The 17423-nt window shown below is 36.5% G+C and overlaps 2 protein-coding genes and 1 long non-coding RNA gene across 7 annotated transcripts; 2 read left to right on the plus strand and 1 right to left on the minus strand.

Moving 5' to 3' along the window:
• Nucleotides 1–1402: 1402 nt before the first annotated feature.
• On the plus strand, nt 1403–6313 carry LOC137948280 (bZIP transcription factor 1-B-like). Of its 5 annotated transcripts, none has more exons than XM_068794312.1 (14): nt 1403–1603; nt 2040–2284; nt 2384–2440; nt 2542–2628; nt 2820–2909; nt 3016–3075; nt 3172–3217; nt 3260–3341; nt 3431–3485; nt 3917–3959; nt 4048–4325; nt 5450–5527; nt 5602–5727; nt 5814–6313. In XM_068794312.1, exons 2-14 carry the CDS (start codon nt 2228–2230, stop codon nt 5955–5957), a joined length of 1203 nt encoding a protein of 400 aa, XP_068650413.1. In that variant the 5' UTR covers nt 1403–1603; nt 2040–2227; the 3' UTR covers nt 5958–6313. The 5 variants fall into 5 exon arrangements, with proteins under 5 accessions (XP_068650413.1, XP_068650414.1, XP_068650410.1 ...); XM_068794313.1 differs by having other exon boundaries at nt 3281–3341; XM_068794309.1 differs by having other exon boundaries at nt 3172–3341.
• Nucleotides 6314–6754: 441 nt separating this feature from the next.
• LOC137948282 (uncharacterized) lies at nt 6755–8981 on the plus strand. The gene is made up of 3 exons (XR_011111617.1): nt 6755–7298; nt 7367–7666; nt 7768–8981. It is a non-coding gene; the product is annotated as an uncharacterized lncRNA (long non-coding RNA).
• A 4337-nt stretch (nt 8982–13318) lies between these two features.
• Nucleotides 13319–17319, minus strand: LOC137947963 (DNA-directed RNA polymerases II, IV and V subunit 8B-like). Its single transcript, XM_068793839.1, has 5 exons — nt 17150–17319; nt 15853–15960; nt 14294–14451; nt 13970–14064; nt 13319–13605 (listed from the first exon to the last, which is right to left on the minus strand). Exons 2-5 carry the CDS (start codon nt 15923–15925, stop codon nt 13494–13496), a joined length of 438 nt encoding a protein of 145 aa, XP_068649940.1. The 5' UTR covers nt 15926–15960; nt 17150–17319; the 3' UTR covers nt 13319–13493.
• Between the last annotated feature and the right edge of the window lie 104 nt (nt 17320–17423).

Below are 17423 nucleotides of genomic sequence, written 5' to 3' on the forward strand. Positions count from 1 at the left end.
ATAATTTAAGAGAAAAAATTGATCTAATCATAAATTTAACACACTATATATTTGTACATAATATATTTTATGTATTATAAATTAATAATATATTATCACAAAAATTAAAACCATTGGTTTAATTAACTATAGCAATCGGATAATTATGCCAAAATAAATTATCAAATATTTATTTAATAATATTTTAATTATGACTATTAAATCACTATTTTAATATAGTAATTATAAAATAAATATATTAAATAAATAAATATAATTATTTTATAAATAAAATTTATAAATTAATGATTTTGATGACGATAGTTTAATTTTTTCTCAACTTAAGAAAAATTAAACCATCGTTGTCTTCCTTAGCGGCGAGCCGGCGGGCAACGGCGACAGCAACGGGCCAGTGGGCAACGACACCGATAGAGGCGGCGCTCCGACGGTACGCAGAGAGGGAGAAGAGAGGGAGACCGAGAAGCTCTGCAACAGATGTTCGACCTCCTGTGCTTTGCGACGGAGGTCGAGAGGGAGAGGAGAGGGAGGATGGCTATTAAACCGAAGCCGATGGCTGAAATCAAAGCCGAATGGGGAAATCGATGCCGAATTGAAGTAGAAATTAAGAAATCGAAGCCCAAATGTCAAAATCGAAGAAAACAAAAACTGAAACAGAGGAAATCGCAAGAAATTGGAAGGTCTTTTGGGGGAAAAGATAATAGCGTGAGGGAGAAGGGAGTGAGATGCCGAAAGGGAGAAGAGAGGGAGAAGAGACAGAGAGATAAGAGAGAGGGAGAAGCGAGCGGGAGGTTCAGAGGGAAAGCGAGTCTGAGAAGGAGAGAAGGACGTCGTAGAGAGGGAGACCAGAGAGAGAGAGAGAGACAGGAGAGAGACGGTGGAGACAAGAGAGGGAGCAGAGAACGAGAGAGGTTTGTGGAACAAAAGAGAGTTGTGGGAACCAGAGAGGGTTGCGGGAACCTAAGAGCGACGGTGTGCAAGAGACAGAAGCCCGAGAGAGCGTCCCGCGAGCGTCATGTATATGATTCTCAAAATCGGGCGAAAAACGCTTTCTGCCGTTTACTCTTGGGACATGAACTCCTGAGTCATGGATAATCATGTACATGACATGATCTTTGGAGCTCTCTAACGACATCAGGACATGAACTGAGTAATGTGCTTGATCTTCATATCTTGAGTCATGTTGACTAACCCCCCCTTAGTTCATGAATTCATGATCATATTTGGCCCATTGGTTATTTTCACTAAAAAATACGCACACGATACATACACACGTAGGTTACCCAGTTACACTTGTTACCGTATTCATCTCCGTTGTGGGGCGACTTGGGAAACCCGTGTGCAGTTATTAAGAGCAGGGGCAGGCAGACGACGCTTTTGTGACTTGTCGTCCTTCTCCTCTTTCTGGTTTTTCCTCCGTCACAGAATTTCTTCGCGGCAAAATTCAAGCACGAGCGATCTGTGTTTCTCTTGTAGAATCTCTTAAGTCTTTTTTCTTTTTTTTATTAAATCGCTGCAAGTAGTGGTGATTCGTTACCCTAAGCTTACTACTGCCAGGATTTCCGATTCCTCAGTTTGCAGCCAATTCCGGAAGCGTTTCGTCAAGGTAAGTGTTCTCATTGCTTGATTTTGGGTTTTGAAGTTCTGTATGATGCACTTCGCTGTGCTGGTTATATGACTGTGCTTTGATTCGGATTTTTATTTGCTATACAATGAGGCGCGGATGCTCTATGGTAGGCGATATTTTACAGAATCTGAGTTTTGTCGGCCAACTTTAATTCGATTTGGCCCTGTGCCGCGTCTTTCTAGTGTTTGAGTTTTAAGGAGTTGCTGGAATCGGTCTCTATCTTCTTGCCTTAGTTATGCATTTATTTGTTTATCTGTTTATTGATAGTAACTCTTGTTGTAGTGGAGTTGCTTTTGTGTATGCCTTATTCCCTTTTATTGCAGAATCGCGTGTCCATTGGTTTTTGTTTGGTTTTCATGTACTTACCTTTATTTTTTGTGTTCATCCTTTGATATCATTCCGTCCACTGATGCAGACGATGTTGATTCTCGAAGCCTATAAGTTGCCTGTTCAGGGCCATAATTGTCAACTTTTATTTTCAAAATTTCAGTGACAGTTTGGTGTATTACATAAACTGTCACTCAGATTGCCTCAAGCGTCTAATTAGCTAGATTTGAGTGAACTGCAGCATGGTTTGAAAGAATACTGAGATTACTTTGAATCATGGGAAATGGTGACATGGATATACCTGCTAAGTCATCCAAGACATCTTCAGCACAGGTTCGCCAATGTGTTTATGAATCTTTTTGTCACTAGACTGTGTCTGTTCAGATCTCACGTAACTCTGTTTCTTTTTCTGGTGCCATCAATCCTTTCTAGGAGCAGCCTCCTACAACTAGCAGTGGTTCGGTTTTTCCAGACTGGGCTGGATGTCAGGTGGCTTTTTACATAGTTCTTGTCCCCTGCTCTCAATTTTAGAATCTGTAGGTTATTTTTCTAACAAATATTTCTTTAAACTATTTTTATATCTATAATAGGCATATTCTCCTATGCCACCACATGGCTTCTTTCATTCTTCAGTGGCATCAAGTCCACCTCCTCATCCTTATATGTGGGGGCCCCAGGTATCCCTTCCCTTTGTTGTTGTTCTTCTTTTTCGTACTATTATTGTTACATTTATCATTATCTTTTGGTGGTTTGAGTTTGAAACTTCTTTTGCTTCTGTCTTTTAAATGGTGAATCAATTGCCCAGGTTTATTTCCTCCAACTTTTATGAAAAACTAATTGGTGTTTTGCTATATGTTTTCTTGTGTAGCCTCTTATGGCTCCTTATGGTACCCCACCACCTCCATACTTTGCAATGTATCCTCATGGTGGGTTATATGCACATCCATCCATGCCACCTGTGCGTTTTCGTCCATCTTTCTCGTCATGAATTTTGATTTGTCTAACTGCTTTGTTTAATGTCATATGTTGTCAAGCATTGATAAGATCCTTGTAAAATTTATTAGGGGTCTCATTCATTCAGTCCTTACACCCTGTCACCACTAAATGGAAATGCAGAGGCTTCTGTGAGTGCTTTGATATCCTCTGCTTATTTACCTCTTATTGTTGGATTAACACTTGAAAGACCATGGATAGAGTATAACAGATGCTTCATCTTTCAGCGAGCCATGGCTGGTGGAGTGGAAGCAGATGGCAAGTCATCTGAAGGTAAGGAAAGAAGTCCCTTAAAGTCATCAAAAGGAAGTTTAGGCAGTTTGAATATGCTCACAGGCAAGAATAATGAGGTTGGGAAGACATCAGGTCCATCTGCAAATGGGGAACTATCTCACAGGTATGGTTGATTATGCATCAGTCTTTCCATGCTATTTTTTATTATATCAGATTTTGCTGGTAATTGGTACAAAAATCTGAGATATGCAGTGGTGAGAGTGCAAGTGACGGTTCAAGTGAAGGAAGTGATGCTAACTCTCAGAATGTAAGTTGTGTGAAAATCTTCTATTCTTTTGATGTACACAATGTGGAGACATTGATTTATGCTCTCAGAATGTAACTCATGATTAATGCTGTTATCAGTAATTTATTGGTTATTTTCTTTTAGTCCAACAAAGCTCCATTTGCACTTGTACATTATATGAAGGCATGCAAACATTAGTATAATTACATTTCATAGAATTTATGTTTTTAATGCTACTCAATAACATCATTTGATCTTTTTTAAGAGTCTGGTAGTATTCTTTTCAATGCTACTCTTTGTTTGATTACTAGTTATTTATTAGTCTCATTCTTCGGCATGTTCCAAGAGACATAACAAAAACTGTGTTCCCATGTGTGCATTATGAAACTTTTGACTCTTTATCGTGAAAATAAAGAAAGTCTAGAGGAGGTATTTTTAACCACTTTATGCAGGATTCACAGCAGAAGTCAAACTATGAGCAAAATTCTTTGGAAGGTAGGCTTTTGGAAATCCCTTATTTTGGATCCTTACAGGATAAATATCATTAACACAACTAACATGGTAACTTGCTTATGAACAACAGGTGAGGCTGCTCATGATGGAAATAGTGGACACGGTCCTCAAAATGGAATAGCTCGAACTCCACCACAGATGGCTCTAAATCAAACTATGCCTATGATGCCAATGACAGCAGCTGGAAGTGTTGCTGGTCCGACAACAAACTTAAACATTGGGATGGATTATTGGGGTGGACCTCCTACACCTCCTTTACCAATGTGGCGTGGAAAAGTTTCTGCATCAAACAGTGGCAGTAGAATGGTTCCCGGTGGACCTCGTGAACAGTCAGATCTTTGGTTGCAGGTTTGTTGTCTGGAACCCTTTAGTTTGAAAAATGAAGTGCTTGATTTATATAAATTACCATGGTCTCAGACAGAGTAGGAACTCCGACTCTAAGCTCTTCTAAGGCAAAGACAAAAAACCTGAACTGAATGCTGAAGTGTCCTAACAATTCTAAAAGTTAATGAGAACATCATGTTATTTTGTATTTAAACTTGTGGACTACACCTTTTCTTGGAGATGCTTACCCTATTACATGCACACAAATCTACATTCCAACTCCATGATCTCGCTTATCATGAATGTTCTCCTGTTACCCAAAAACATAAAAACTCAAAAGGTTTTCATTTTATCACATAAAAACTATCTTTATATCGGCCACTCAAATTTTTAGGCTAACACATCTGCATGATTATGCTGTTAACAATTTTATTGTTTTCGTGAATCTATTACTCAATTTTATGCATGCCATGACCATTAAGTAATTGACTATGGCATATTACCAAAAGAGATATGAGTGGATTTTTTTTTTTTTTTTTGCTTTATCTGAAAGAACTGTGCTTTGGCAGCTGTAATAGCCAGCCTGAGGTAAGGTATTTATAGGAATTATGGGTAAATTTAGCAATTATGGCATGCAGTAAAACTTGCCTAGATTACTTCTCAATAGTTCCAAGTAGTTGATACTTTTGAGTTAATCAATCATTTTACAGATTATAAACAAGGTGCATTGTGTAGTTTGCTGCATGAAAAGCCAATTGGCTTCCAGTGTGTCGTGAAGATGTGTGTTCGCAGAAACAGCTTCTTTTTTTTTTTTTTTTTTGAGAGCAATGATAAATAGGATTCATTAAGAAGGTTCTATAAAGAGGTACATGAGATATTACATTACAAGATTGAAAACTACATCCAAGAGCTGAAAGAAAAAACAAGGTAACTAGAACAAAACTATCATAACAGGTATGAACTGGCAAAGGAGGAGAGAGGGGGTGGGGTGGGAGGTTGCTTTCTCCCTCAAGGTCCAAGAGATGATAACTGCCAATCATATTCTACAATAAGCATTTCTCTCAACTATTTTTAGAAATAGCTTTTATTCTTTTCCTTTCGTTTTTTTATCAGAATGTGGGCATAAGCATACCATTCCTTTTCTGCAGGACGAAAGAGAATTGAAAAAGCAGAGGAGAAAGCAATCTAACAGAGAATCAGCCCGTAGATCTAGGTTGCGGAAGCAGGTCAAACCACTGTTTGCTCTACCTCAAGTTCTTCTTACTGTTATCTAACTCTAATGCTCTATAATGATTTTCAGGCAGAATGTGAAGAGCTGGCTAAGAGAGTTGAAGTTTTGATGGAGGAAAATAAAACTCTTAAGACAGAAGTGTCCCGCTTTAGGGATGAGTATGAACATCTTCTTGCTCAGAATACCTCTCTCAAGGTGGTGTATTCTCTCTCTCTCTCTCTCTACCTCTCTCATGTGTTAGATCATTATTTGAATTTCTGAAAGCATTACTGATTTTGCAGGAGAGGCATAGAGAAACCCCCAAAGGACATGAGACAACTAGATCTGAGAGGACCGACAGACATTCTGCTGAGGATGATCATCATAGATGCCCGGATGCTGAGGTGCAAGTGGAGCACAGTGGACATGGTCAGAGTGGACACTAGCAGTCACCTTCATTCAGATACACGTTTGAATGGCTATAATTTAACATACCATTAGTTCATCTTTGACGGATAGTTCGTCCAGAAAAGTTGTTGTGAGTAGTATTCTAGGTGGTTTTGTCATAAAAAATTACCTGTCATGTTCCAAGTATAGATATAACTTATCCTTCTTTATTATCTCAACTGATTTTTAACACATCTGTGCTCAATCTTGAACTGTAGTATGGGAACTGTGTCCTAGACTTCTCTGTTCTACAGTGAGGATAACTATTGATTTTTCCCTGTTAACAAGTGTATTACTGTTTGAGGGAATGTACTATTAAAAGAAACTGTACAATAATTTTATGCACTTTTATGAAGAGATGTTTTATGTATGATAATTTGTGCTCCCTGTGTATACAATCATTAATAGAGGAGCCGAATGTCAATTCAAACACAAATGATGCTAGTATGCTTCATGACTGCTGCACTTGAACAATTTAATCTGGTATATATTTATGAAAGCTTAAATTTTCATGCATTCTTTTGGTTGGGGAGTTTGAAAATTTAAATTTTCTTGGCAACTTATTAAAATTCTGCAGCTGGCTTTCGTTTTTGGCATGTTTATGTACAGCATCACAAGGCTGTGGAGATAAAATCATATTTCCGTGCATGTTTTCTTTTTATTATCTAACAATACGTTTCAGACAAAGATTGCAGATATTCTAGGTGAGATCAATCATGCCATATGGTGTCTCAGATGATATCTTTTGGCAAATATCATCAGGTAGAGAAGCTAGCACCAATGTCCTGAACTTGAAATGCTTCATTTTGCAGATATTTTTTCAGTGTTCTAATCTATGGAAAGCAATGGAGATGATATTGGTGAAAGCATATTTTTCTCTGAACCTTAATCCAACATGTAGAAGTGAAATGAAGGGTTAAAGCATTTAGAAAGCTTAAGTATCATGGTTCTTGCAGACCAAGCAGCCACTTTTATATCTGATTTGCCATTAGTGACAATACTGAGAAGAAAATAAGCATATATAGTAATCTTTCTTTTTTTAGATGTGTGGAGTTAGATTTCTGTGGGCGAGGATCTGGATCAACTTGTGGAAGACTCGGGCTGGGAGGAAGTACAGGTGGCAGAGGTGTTGACCAGGGCTCCTTTGGTTTGGAGACACGGAATTGTCTTAGATTCTGACGGTAATGGGGCAACTTTTGGCAGGGAAGCTGTGGTAGCACAAGAACGTGGAGTATCCCTTTTTGGTTGTGAGACCAATATCAGTAATCCATCTATTCCATGACACCTGATTGAAGATCCAGCTGAGCAGACATTGGGTGTGGCAATTCAAAAATTTTAAGGTAAAATCTTCTTCTTCCTTCATTTGGCACTCTCAGCTTGAAATTTAATTCACGTGTTGAAATGACAGATCCTGTTGGCAAATGGCTCAGACAATCATATAGAAGTGGTGAAGAGATGGAATGACTTGACAAGAAGTCAGATGCTGCATTATCTGGAAGACTGACAGTTGACAGCATCCTATCATTCAGTATCAGGAAGGTGACATTAGGGGGTATGCTCTCGCGTATCATTTTAATCAGCATAACAAAAGTGAAATAATTGGCTGTCTGCATCTCCCTGATGGCAACAAGGAGATCCTTCCTTATTGGGGGGCTCATCAGTAGCTGTCATGGGCAATATGAGTTCCCACCAGCACAATCAGGGTTAGGTAAGTCTCCTCTGAAGAGTTCAGGATGGCCCTTGTGTAACTGTGACTAATTCTTGTTTGCAGCAGCTAAGTTATGTAACAAATTTTGGTATTTTTAATAGGTTGCCATCTCTTCACATGCTGTTTGCATGCCTAGGGCTTCTTCAGCATCTTGGTTTTACACGGGTGAGTAACCAAAATTTTATTGGTTCTGAAATCATGGTACGTAACATGTTTCGAAGTCCCTTCTGTGTTTTCTGTTTTTTTAATATATATACATATAAGACATCTTGTATTGAAGTTATATTTTCAAGCCAAAAAATGCTTGTGTATTGCCTCTGCCTGTTTGCTTTCTCACTTTGTTTCTTTTCATATTCATATTGCCTAATTATAAAATCTGTCCAGGCATTTAGTTGGGCACCTTTTATGTTCTCTTTTAACTGGTATCTTGATGTTCAAGTCAGCAGAGAGAGAAAAAGACAGTTTGTTTTGCTGGGTCACCTTATGCGAGCCAAAACAGAAAAGGAAAAGATATTTGGAATGACTGGAGATGCATTTTTCCAACTAATGAATCTTGCGTGAAGGTTGGTTTCAAAAAGAAGTTTGGAGTTCACATTGCTAGATAGGTATACCACAAGTGTTTTCCGTGTTTGGTGCATGATAAGTAAATCATGCAAGTCTTGCTTCAGTTTGTCTTTATTGTCTAATTTTGTTAACATGCAATCGGGGGTAGCTGAATTTAAGATATTCATTCAGTTGAAGCCCATCCTTAGTGGTTTCATGGTTTTTGAAGTAGATCAGTCGGTTCAAGGGGTATGGAATCAGTTATGCATTTGACTCGTCTCTGACTTGTCCGAATCAGCTTCACTTGGAAAAAATTGGCTGATTTGAGTTAAACTTGGAGAAGTATGAGTTTGACTCTATCTTACTTTGTTCTTTCCAACTTGTTTTGAGTATGGATTGGCATACTGGTGGTTCAAGGTGAGTCGAACCGGATCTACTGAACCAAATTAAATTTTTACAGTTCTTATTTGATCACATATACCAGGTCGCAGAACTATGGGTTGCTTTGTTACTGTTGTATTGCTTTTCGTGTCTAATAAGAGGAGCAGATTAGGAAAGCAAGTCTAGGAGAACAAATTAGGATTATTGAATTTGTCAAAGAAAGCAAACTTGAGCTCTTCTAGCCCTTATCTGAAAATAGTTAACAATTCTAATTCACTTTTTGAGTCTATGACCGTATTTTTTTATTGGATTGAAGTGGAAAAGGACCTAACATATTTGATGCAGTGTATAGAAAGACAGAGAGAAGAGTTTCGCCTTTGGAGAACATGGGTCTGGGAAACCACACCTCACTTTTTTCTGTAAGGTAGAAAGCATTTCATTGATTTGGTTACATTTCGAAAATCCATGTGCAAAGTTACAGATAAAAATACAATAGAGATCACTCCTAAGCATTCACTTAGGAACCCACCTAATGACATGTATAACAATTTAAATGATTGTGCTATAACCTTTGACATATGTCCCGTCAACTCCTCATAGGCATTTTTGTAATCTTTTTTTTATCATAGTTAAGAACTAATTAAAAAAATGGAACTACTTTGGATAAGTTAATAGTTATAAAATGCAAAAGGGACTAAGGATTTAGCTCGAGGAAAAATCCATTTGAAGAAGGGAGAGGGGCGACCGCTAGGGGTGGCACTGAGCTGTAGCTCGGTGTCAACTCGGTTTTTTTCCGAGCTTGACCAGGCTCGCTACTTCTAACGAGGCAAACTCGACTTTTTGAAGTTCGGCTCGCGAGCCGGCTCAAGCATAAGTGTACAAATTCCAGTTTATCTTACAAATATTTGGCGGACTGAAATCCAAAATTTTTATTTCCTGTTCTGATAACAGTCGAAGCTCAAATCAGCATGCAACCAGACCTATTACCTACATTGTAGTTCCCAATTGTACCCCACGTTGGGAACAGATCTCCTTGTGTCAGCATAATAACTCTGAAGGTTAATCTACGAACATATACTTTTAATAAAGGGTTCCAATCAAAATCTAGTCATAACTTAATCAGTAATTAAAATGAAATGTATTAGAATGGTTACTACCAAAATTAGAATAGATCACTTAAGCGTCACATAAACAAAAGAAGTAGCACACGGTTGATACAAAAGAATGTTACTTAAGCAAAGAAGGTGGTAAATCAAGGGCACCCAAGAAAGGGGTGACACTGTTATAACTTACAAGATATAAGAAATAAATAAATAAAATTAACTAGGGCTAATTTATTAATTATTTTAAAAAGGAGAAAGATAGAGAAGGTTTGAGAGAGTTTAAAAAAAAATAAGAGCGAAAAAAATAGAGGAGACGACGAAGAAGAAGAAGAAAAGGGGGGAAGGAGAGAGAAAGGAGGAAGAAATACCTTTGTAAAAATATTAGTCTAGTTTTCAACTAAAAAAGGATCATTGAGAATCATATTTTTCTAGAAAGAGAAATCGACATCAGAAACAACAGAGGTTAAGCAGTAGAAATTTTTCATGTCGCAACAAAAAACCTCAAATTTCTAAACGGTTTATATCAAGAAATTGTTTCTCAATTTGATCTTTCTATAGAGATATTTATCTATATTGGAAGAATCAATGGGATGTTAGTAGTTTGTTACATGTGAAAATCTAAATCTAAGCCAATCTCTTTTGCTTTACTTTTTGAGTTAATGTTAGTTAAGTTTCCTATTTGTTTTCAAATTTTAGTCAAGCTTTTACTAACTTGAATATTTTTCCTTCCTTCAAATTTTTTTGTCTTTGATCTAACATTATATTAGTTTTCTTAAGAGAAGTCTTTCCCTATATGAATTTAGTTTCCTTTTTAAAAAAAAATCTTAATTTCATGAATTAGAAAGTCTTGTTTACTCATTCTAAATTCCAAATCTTAGTGTCCTAAATATCCTTGATTCTAGAAATTATCTCTTGAATATTTTCCTTGCAAATTGGTCAAGTTGTGTTAAAAAACAATTGCCTTATATGAGAAGTCTATATTTACAAAGTTTTTATTATTATATTCCATCTTAGAACTTTCTTATTGGGGTTTTTTCTAAGTTTCCTTTATCATCATGTTTATAGAGGAATTATTTTTTTACCTCCCTCCTGAGTAAAACTTGATCACTTTTTATCCATCTATTGGTCTAAAAGCGTTTCTTTCTTATTTGAAAGTATGAAAAGTTGTATTGTGCACCTCCTTCCTTTTGAAGTATTAGAGTTTCTATCTTTTTATTTACACTTTTAATTCCTCAAAGTACTTTCTTCAATTTTTTTTTTTTTTTTTTTGTTAAAATCACTTCAAAGCAATGCCTATAGACCCACTACTTAAAAAGTATTGGAGTGTGTCTAACATCCAATTTGAGTCAAATTTTTTTATTTTTCACCTAGGAGGTGTTTTTTGTTTGAACAACCTGTAGAAAGTGAGTAGTCTCTTTGTTGTGCCCTAAAGTTGGGTTATTTTTCTGCCTTTTAAATTGAGCGGAATATGCTTCAAACTATGACCATTTTAACTGGTGTATGGAGCTTTGTCATATGGCTAGGAGAGTTTTTTTTTTCTCTCACCATTATGTGGTACAAGTTTGGTCTCTTGGTTAAGAACAAAGAGATATTTAGCTTGAGGGGGAGAAGTACAAGAAGTATAAGAAGTACAAGAAGTACAAGAAAGAGGTAATCAACAATAAAGAATTTCATGTGTTGTGGTAATCAAGTTTTATGTGGTTAGAATATCCAAGTAAGGGGGACAAGATGAAAAAGACTACTAGCAAAATATAAACAAGAAGAAAATGAATCAAATCAAAGTAATCAAAATTTCTTTTTCAAGCACACAAGTTTCTTGACCAAGATTATTTACAAAGTGAAGTTATAAAAACTAACTTGAGGGAGAGTGTTAAAAGACACTCACGTGTGTAGGGGTGGCATGGTTAGTAAATAGGGAGAACTTCAATGGAGACGACATAGAATTGTAATTATGCATGTTGGTGTATGTCCTTCTATTTATTTTTCTTTTTGAAATATGTAGCCCTAAGGGCATTGTAGTCATTATAAATACCTTCACACAACTATAAATACAACATCAAGGCATGGAGTAAAGAATTCAAGCATCTTCCTTTTTGTTCAAATTCATCCATATACCCCCTCTTTCTTTTCCTTTTATTTATTTCCTTTAGTTTTTTCTCTCCTCTCTCCCATGAGCTAGAGTTCCTTTCTTTTCTCTTTCCCCTAAGATCTTTTGTGTTTATGCATTGTCCATAAAAATTAACACATGTCATGAACTTTTATTTAGGATCCAATTGTTATAGACACAAACTTCTTTTTTTTAGAAAAGGAGATAGGGAACTTAAGAGATTAACATTACCTATCAGGTACTCGGAGGCTCTAGAGTTAATGATCCAAGTAGTAGTAGAAACTATACATATCACAATAGTCACAACACTAGCACTGTTAGTGTTACAGCGAAGACACAAATCCGAGCATAATAAAACGATAATATCAACTACGAAGTATATAATCGAAGAGAGAAATCAAATATGAGCATAAAATCAGTAAATCAACACAACAGCCCAAGAGGCAACGATGTTACGTGGTTCGGCGACAGCCTACATCCACGGGAGGAGACAAGAATCCACTAAAATCGGAAGGGGGTGATGCATTGCGGTTCCAAGCATACAAAATCGAGCTATGATCTTCCCTCGACGAAACCCCTCTTTCTTCCCGACGAAAACCCCAAATTTTCATTGTCTCAACCTCAAAACCCGAAATCAGAGAGCTCCCGATTTAATCTCTTAATTGGGTCCCGACACAGATTCGAATCGGGTAATCGGATTCAAGACACCCGATTAATAGTTAGAAGTCCTATTCGAGGTAGATTCGTAGCCTTCAATTTTTTAATTTTTTTAGAAATTTAAAATCTTTGTAAGTGATGGTTTATTTACCTGTTTTAGGCTCAATTTTGCCTTCACTCTTGACTACATTATTTGTAGAAACCTAATCAGTTGTAGCCCACTGTGGTTTGCCATCTATTTTCCAACATGTGTCAACTAGGTGATTTAGGCTCCCATAATAAGTACACATGCGATTTGAAGTTTCATTCCTCATAGTGCCCTTCCCACCTCTTCCCCGTATGCTCTTATTATTTCTCCCTTGACCTTGTTATTCAGATTTCCTCCCCTATGGTAGGAGCACATAGTTGATAATACATCAATAGGTGGAGCAAAGCATGGGTTGGAATACATAATATTGTGGCACATATGTTATTAAATGAGGGAAGAACAATAGAGCTAAGAATTCGAGTCTTTGCCAACTTCAAGGTAGGATTTCAAACTAGCAAGACAAATAGAAGCTGATAATGTTTCCCCTTAGTTTTTCTTGAACTAAGATAAAATATGGTTGTGCAATCTTTCGTTCCAATATAAGCCCATAAATAGAGAAAACTAGTCATGCCTAGTTGGTATTTTTTTTTTCTCCAGTTTAAGGGGAAGAGTTGAAATATATATGTATAAAGGTATTTTAGTAATTTCTTGGATTTTAATAACTATTTTTGAAAATAATAGTGGTCAAATTCTACAACCAGGTTTAAAGTCTTCATCAGTTCATTGCTGAAAAGATCTTTCAAGTAGTTTTTTTTCTTCTTTTTTTGGTAATATTATATAAAACAGCTATTCCTTACATTGAAGTTCTTTTTAACTGAAATAAGATACATCAGTAGCTTCCCCCACTTCCTGTTCATATCCAATTTTTCTTTTCCCAGCAATGTGGCTGCTACATATTCCCCCTAGACTGAGAAAAAGGTTGTTTTGTAGTGAATACTCCTTGGCATTTCAGACTTTCCTCATAAGAAGAAACAACCTCTGATCCAACTCGAAGTTGGCAGCATTTGAGGGATCTCCCTTTAGCATCATTAGAAGGCCACCAAACGACACATAAATCTCCCTGTTAAGAACAGAGAAAGCCAAATTTGCATGAGGAGAACAGAAAAAGTTGGCGTCGCAAAACTATGTTAAGACTGCCATAAAAAGATCCAGTGTTATTTTAGGCCTCCAGCACCCGCTCAATATCTGTAGACATAATGAGGATCCATGTTCTCATCTGAGGCAAGACAAGGGCACAGAGGCCTGAGTGTTGACAATCCACATATCTCAGCAAAGAGAGCTCTACTTTCACTGATAATTTCAGTTTCAGAACCACTCCCATTGCAAGTTTGCATAGATTCTGGTCAAAGTGTTGTCTCCACTAAAATGTACGGAGTGGTCCAATAAAGAAATAAAAACAAGCAAGAAGCTTAAATATAACGTACACTTTGACATTAGGTCCAGAACCTTCTTCTGAAATCTTATACAACTTCCCATGCATGACGTACTCGAATTTGTCAGCAAGTGACTTTCTTCCACCCTGAACAGAAATAAATTAATCCAGAAGTTAAAATTCAGTCTTTCAAAAATGTCAAGTGACCATATCATGCTGTCAAGGAAGAAGTATTCATACAAGTTATGATCTAATAATTAATTTTTTTGAACTAGCAGTTGGAAACATATTTCGGTCCTAGTCTTCCATATTCATGGTCAACACATGGAACTAGACAACCCAATGATCAATAAAGCAGGGTGCTTAGACGATATACCTGACTGAAGTATCCACTATCTGGAGTGCCATCTAAACTTAAAGTGGGAGCTAACACCATTGTGAATTTATCCCCTGGATGAAGAGGATAAATCTCTGTATTCACATCAAGTTGCATGTACATATCAAACTGCTCACTTCGTGCTTCAATTCGAGAAACTTCACGCAAAGTAGGTGTCAGATTAAAAGGATCCATAATGCGGTAAAAAGGGAATGCAAACAAATATTTTTTTTGATAAAGTGAATGCAAACAAATATAATAATAATAAAAATAATTGTGAATTCTTAATCTAGCTGTGCCATTATTTTGCATATCAGGATTTAGTTTGCTACAGTCACAAGTCAAAGCCTCGGTAGTCATCGGAATGTGAAGATTTGCTCTGTAAAGGATTTTTGGATACAACAGGGTTTGTTGAGAAAGTTAAAACCAGCTGAAAATTCTAAAATTGAAGCAACAAGAAATATGGGAAAATTTTGGTAAAGTAATAAATTGGGAGCTTAGATCATAAACATGTATATGCTCACTACCTCAGAAATTTAAAATAACAGACAGCAAGGTTCCTTCAGGGGAGAGAAAAAGAAAAAGAAAATATTGGGAAAAAATCCAGGAAAAATAGGCTCAACATAAATTATGACAACTAGGATACATGAAATAAAGAACAGGAAGCTAACAATTGCACAAAAAAGTTTATTAATACATGAAAATACAACTCAAGAGTGTTGCATAGACATTCTCAATGTTAAAGAATGCTATCTTTGGCCCTGAAGAAATTTTTCCTCTGTCCACAAATCAGACCATAAAAAATAAAGCAATTCTATTGGTATAAACAAATTCTAAAAGGTCTGAACACCAGAACTACATTGATCTTTAAGGGTGGTTAAAGCATAGAGAATGTAGATCATCCGAGGAACAAGAAGAAGATGATCCACTTTTTCTAAGGGATCATTGTTTATGGCAGAATATGCAATGGAAAGTGCAGGATGGGGACAAGTAATCTTTTATTTCAAACCTAAGCTTGTGATGGAAAATAACATCATCCAAGTTCATCTCACTTAAGTATTCTTTAGAGGAAATAACTTCCACACCCCTGCAAGGAAATTCACTCTCTTATTTTATGCATAAACAAGGTGAACCTTGTGGATCCCATCCAAACTTTTCATTCAGACTAACAAGTTTTAGGTACTTTCTCTAAACAAAAAGATTTCAAAAAACCTTTCCCAAGCAATAACAGCCCACAGGGACCATTTTTGTAAGTCACCACAGCCAATTAAAGCCAGAATTGAGAACAAATGTGAAATATCAGATTCATGTTGAACATCCAAAGTAAATTAACTGAATTCAAAGAACCTGATAGCTGCTGGGTATGAGTATCAGTGTAGCATATTAATTATGAACAATGAGCCAGAAAAAAATATTAAAACTTACTGACTTTTATTGTATTTTGGAGGAGGGTCTGTCAGCCATGTACATTGCTTGGTTGAATAGGACGGAAAAACAAGTGGTGAGAGTCTGTCTTTTACACTTTTTTCCTACTTAAGATCAGAGGGATTCCTTTTTACCTTTGTCAAATTTCTTCCCATCGGGATCCAGCTTGGTCAAAGTGAATATATCCTCAAACAGAAAATCAACCATCCTTCAGACAAATGCTTCCGACAACTGATTTTTAGCTGACAAACACAGAAATCTGTGTCATAATCATAATTCATAGAAAATGAGTTTATTAGTTCATAATACTAATCCTCTGCAGTGACTCGTCGGACATACACAGGAAAGAAGCTGTCTAAACAGAGCAATTTCCTAAACACCAATCAAATAAAAAGATATTTAAGAAAAAAAACTTAAAAAATTCAATCTGAAACTAAAAGCAAAGAAATGGGACAAAAAGGGCTGGAGTAGATTTCATCCCTTCTCTACTTCTTTTGAATACTTCATGAACCATTACCAATTTTCTTTTTCTTTAAAATACCACTAGCAATATATTGAGCACGTAGAACTGTTAAGCTCTCAAACGCCAAAACCATGTAGAAGCACAGTCCAGTTAGGAGACACACAAAAATCTCCAAATGGAAAGTTAACATTTTCCTTCTTTCTCTTCTCAAAAAGAAAAACAAAACAAAACAGTTTCCTTTTTTCTTCACTCAAAGATGGTAGCAGCTGTGAGAATAGAAAGGCCAAAAAACAGAGAATCCATGTACACCTTTTTGAAATGAAAACTGAGCAGTGATTGCTTCAACATTTAGGTTCATTAGGGCGAGTAAACTGGATATGTCAAATTCTCTACACAACTTTCTCAGGTCACTTCATCCTCTCATATTCTTGTAATGTAGCTATCTAAAAAGAAAAGAAATCCTTGTCCTTTGATTTGGCTTGGTATGAAGTGAGCAGTACGACTGTAAGGCTTAATTGTTTTGGATAGATAGAAGATCGACACATATGACAGATTAAATCATTGTTTAAAACTATCAAAATAGGTTGTTGAGAATGCTTCTTTTAGGCTAAAAGAAATAAGCACTTTCCCTCAAAAACAGTAATCCAGGAATAGTTGAAGACGCAAACAGGAAATGGCCCATGACCTCACATAAAATTAGAAAGAACCACCTGAATTTAGTTTCACAACCAATATTTTGTCAGGCATGCTATTATGCTATCCTGAGGCAACTTTAATATCGTATCTAAATAAGCAGCAGAAGTTTCCTTCCTATCCTCTATCTATCCGCTCCGTATTTGTATTCAGAGTCAGATTTCGGCCTATAAACTTCCAAAAACGTAAAATGAAACAAAAAATAAAGAGCTATAACAAAAAAAAATGACTAGCATTGATATTGACAGTAACAAACAAGAAGCTGATCAACTCACTTTCAGCAAATGTAGCCTCGGATGTACAGAAGAGAAATGGAATCAGACTGCGGAGAAGACGAAGTCTGGAGTGGAAAGGAGGCAACAACCTGTGAGCCAATGAAGGTACGTAGGATCGTGGAGCGAGATAGAGCTTGGGAATCCGAGGGATGCTCCTCGGCTGTACTGAAAGGAAGGCGGATGGTTTAAGCCAAGTAAAGTTGATGACTAATGTTTTATAATGGCGGGGGCGATTATTATCAATGAGCAGACTTCCAAACTCCAATAAATATTA

This window comes from Aristolochia californica, unplaced genomic scaffold (assembly GCF_029961685.1).
Source record: "Aristolochia californica isolate CCGP_79_NKW_82.1479 unplaced genomic scaffold, dmAriCali1.0.hap1 SCAF_13, whole genome shotgun sequence".
Taxonomy (NCBI): Eukaryota; Viridiplantae; Streptophyta; class Magnoliopsida; order Piperales; family Aristolochiaceae; genus Aristolochia; species Aristolochia californica.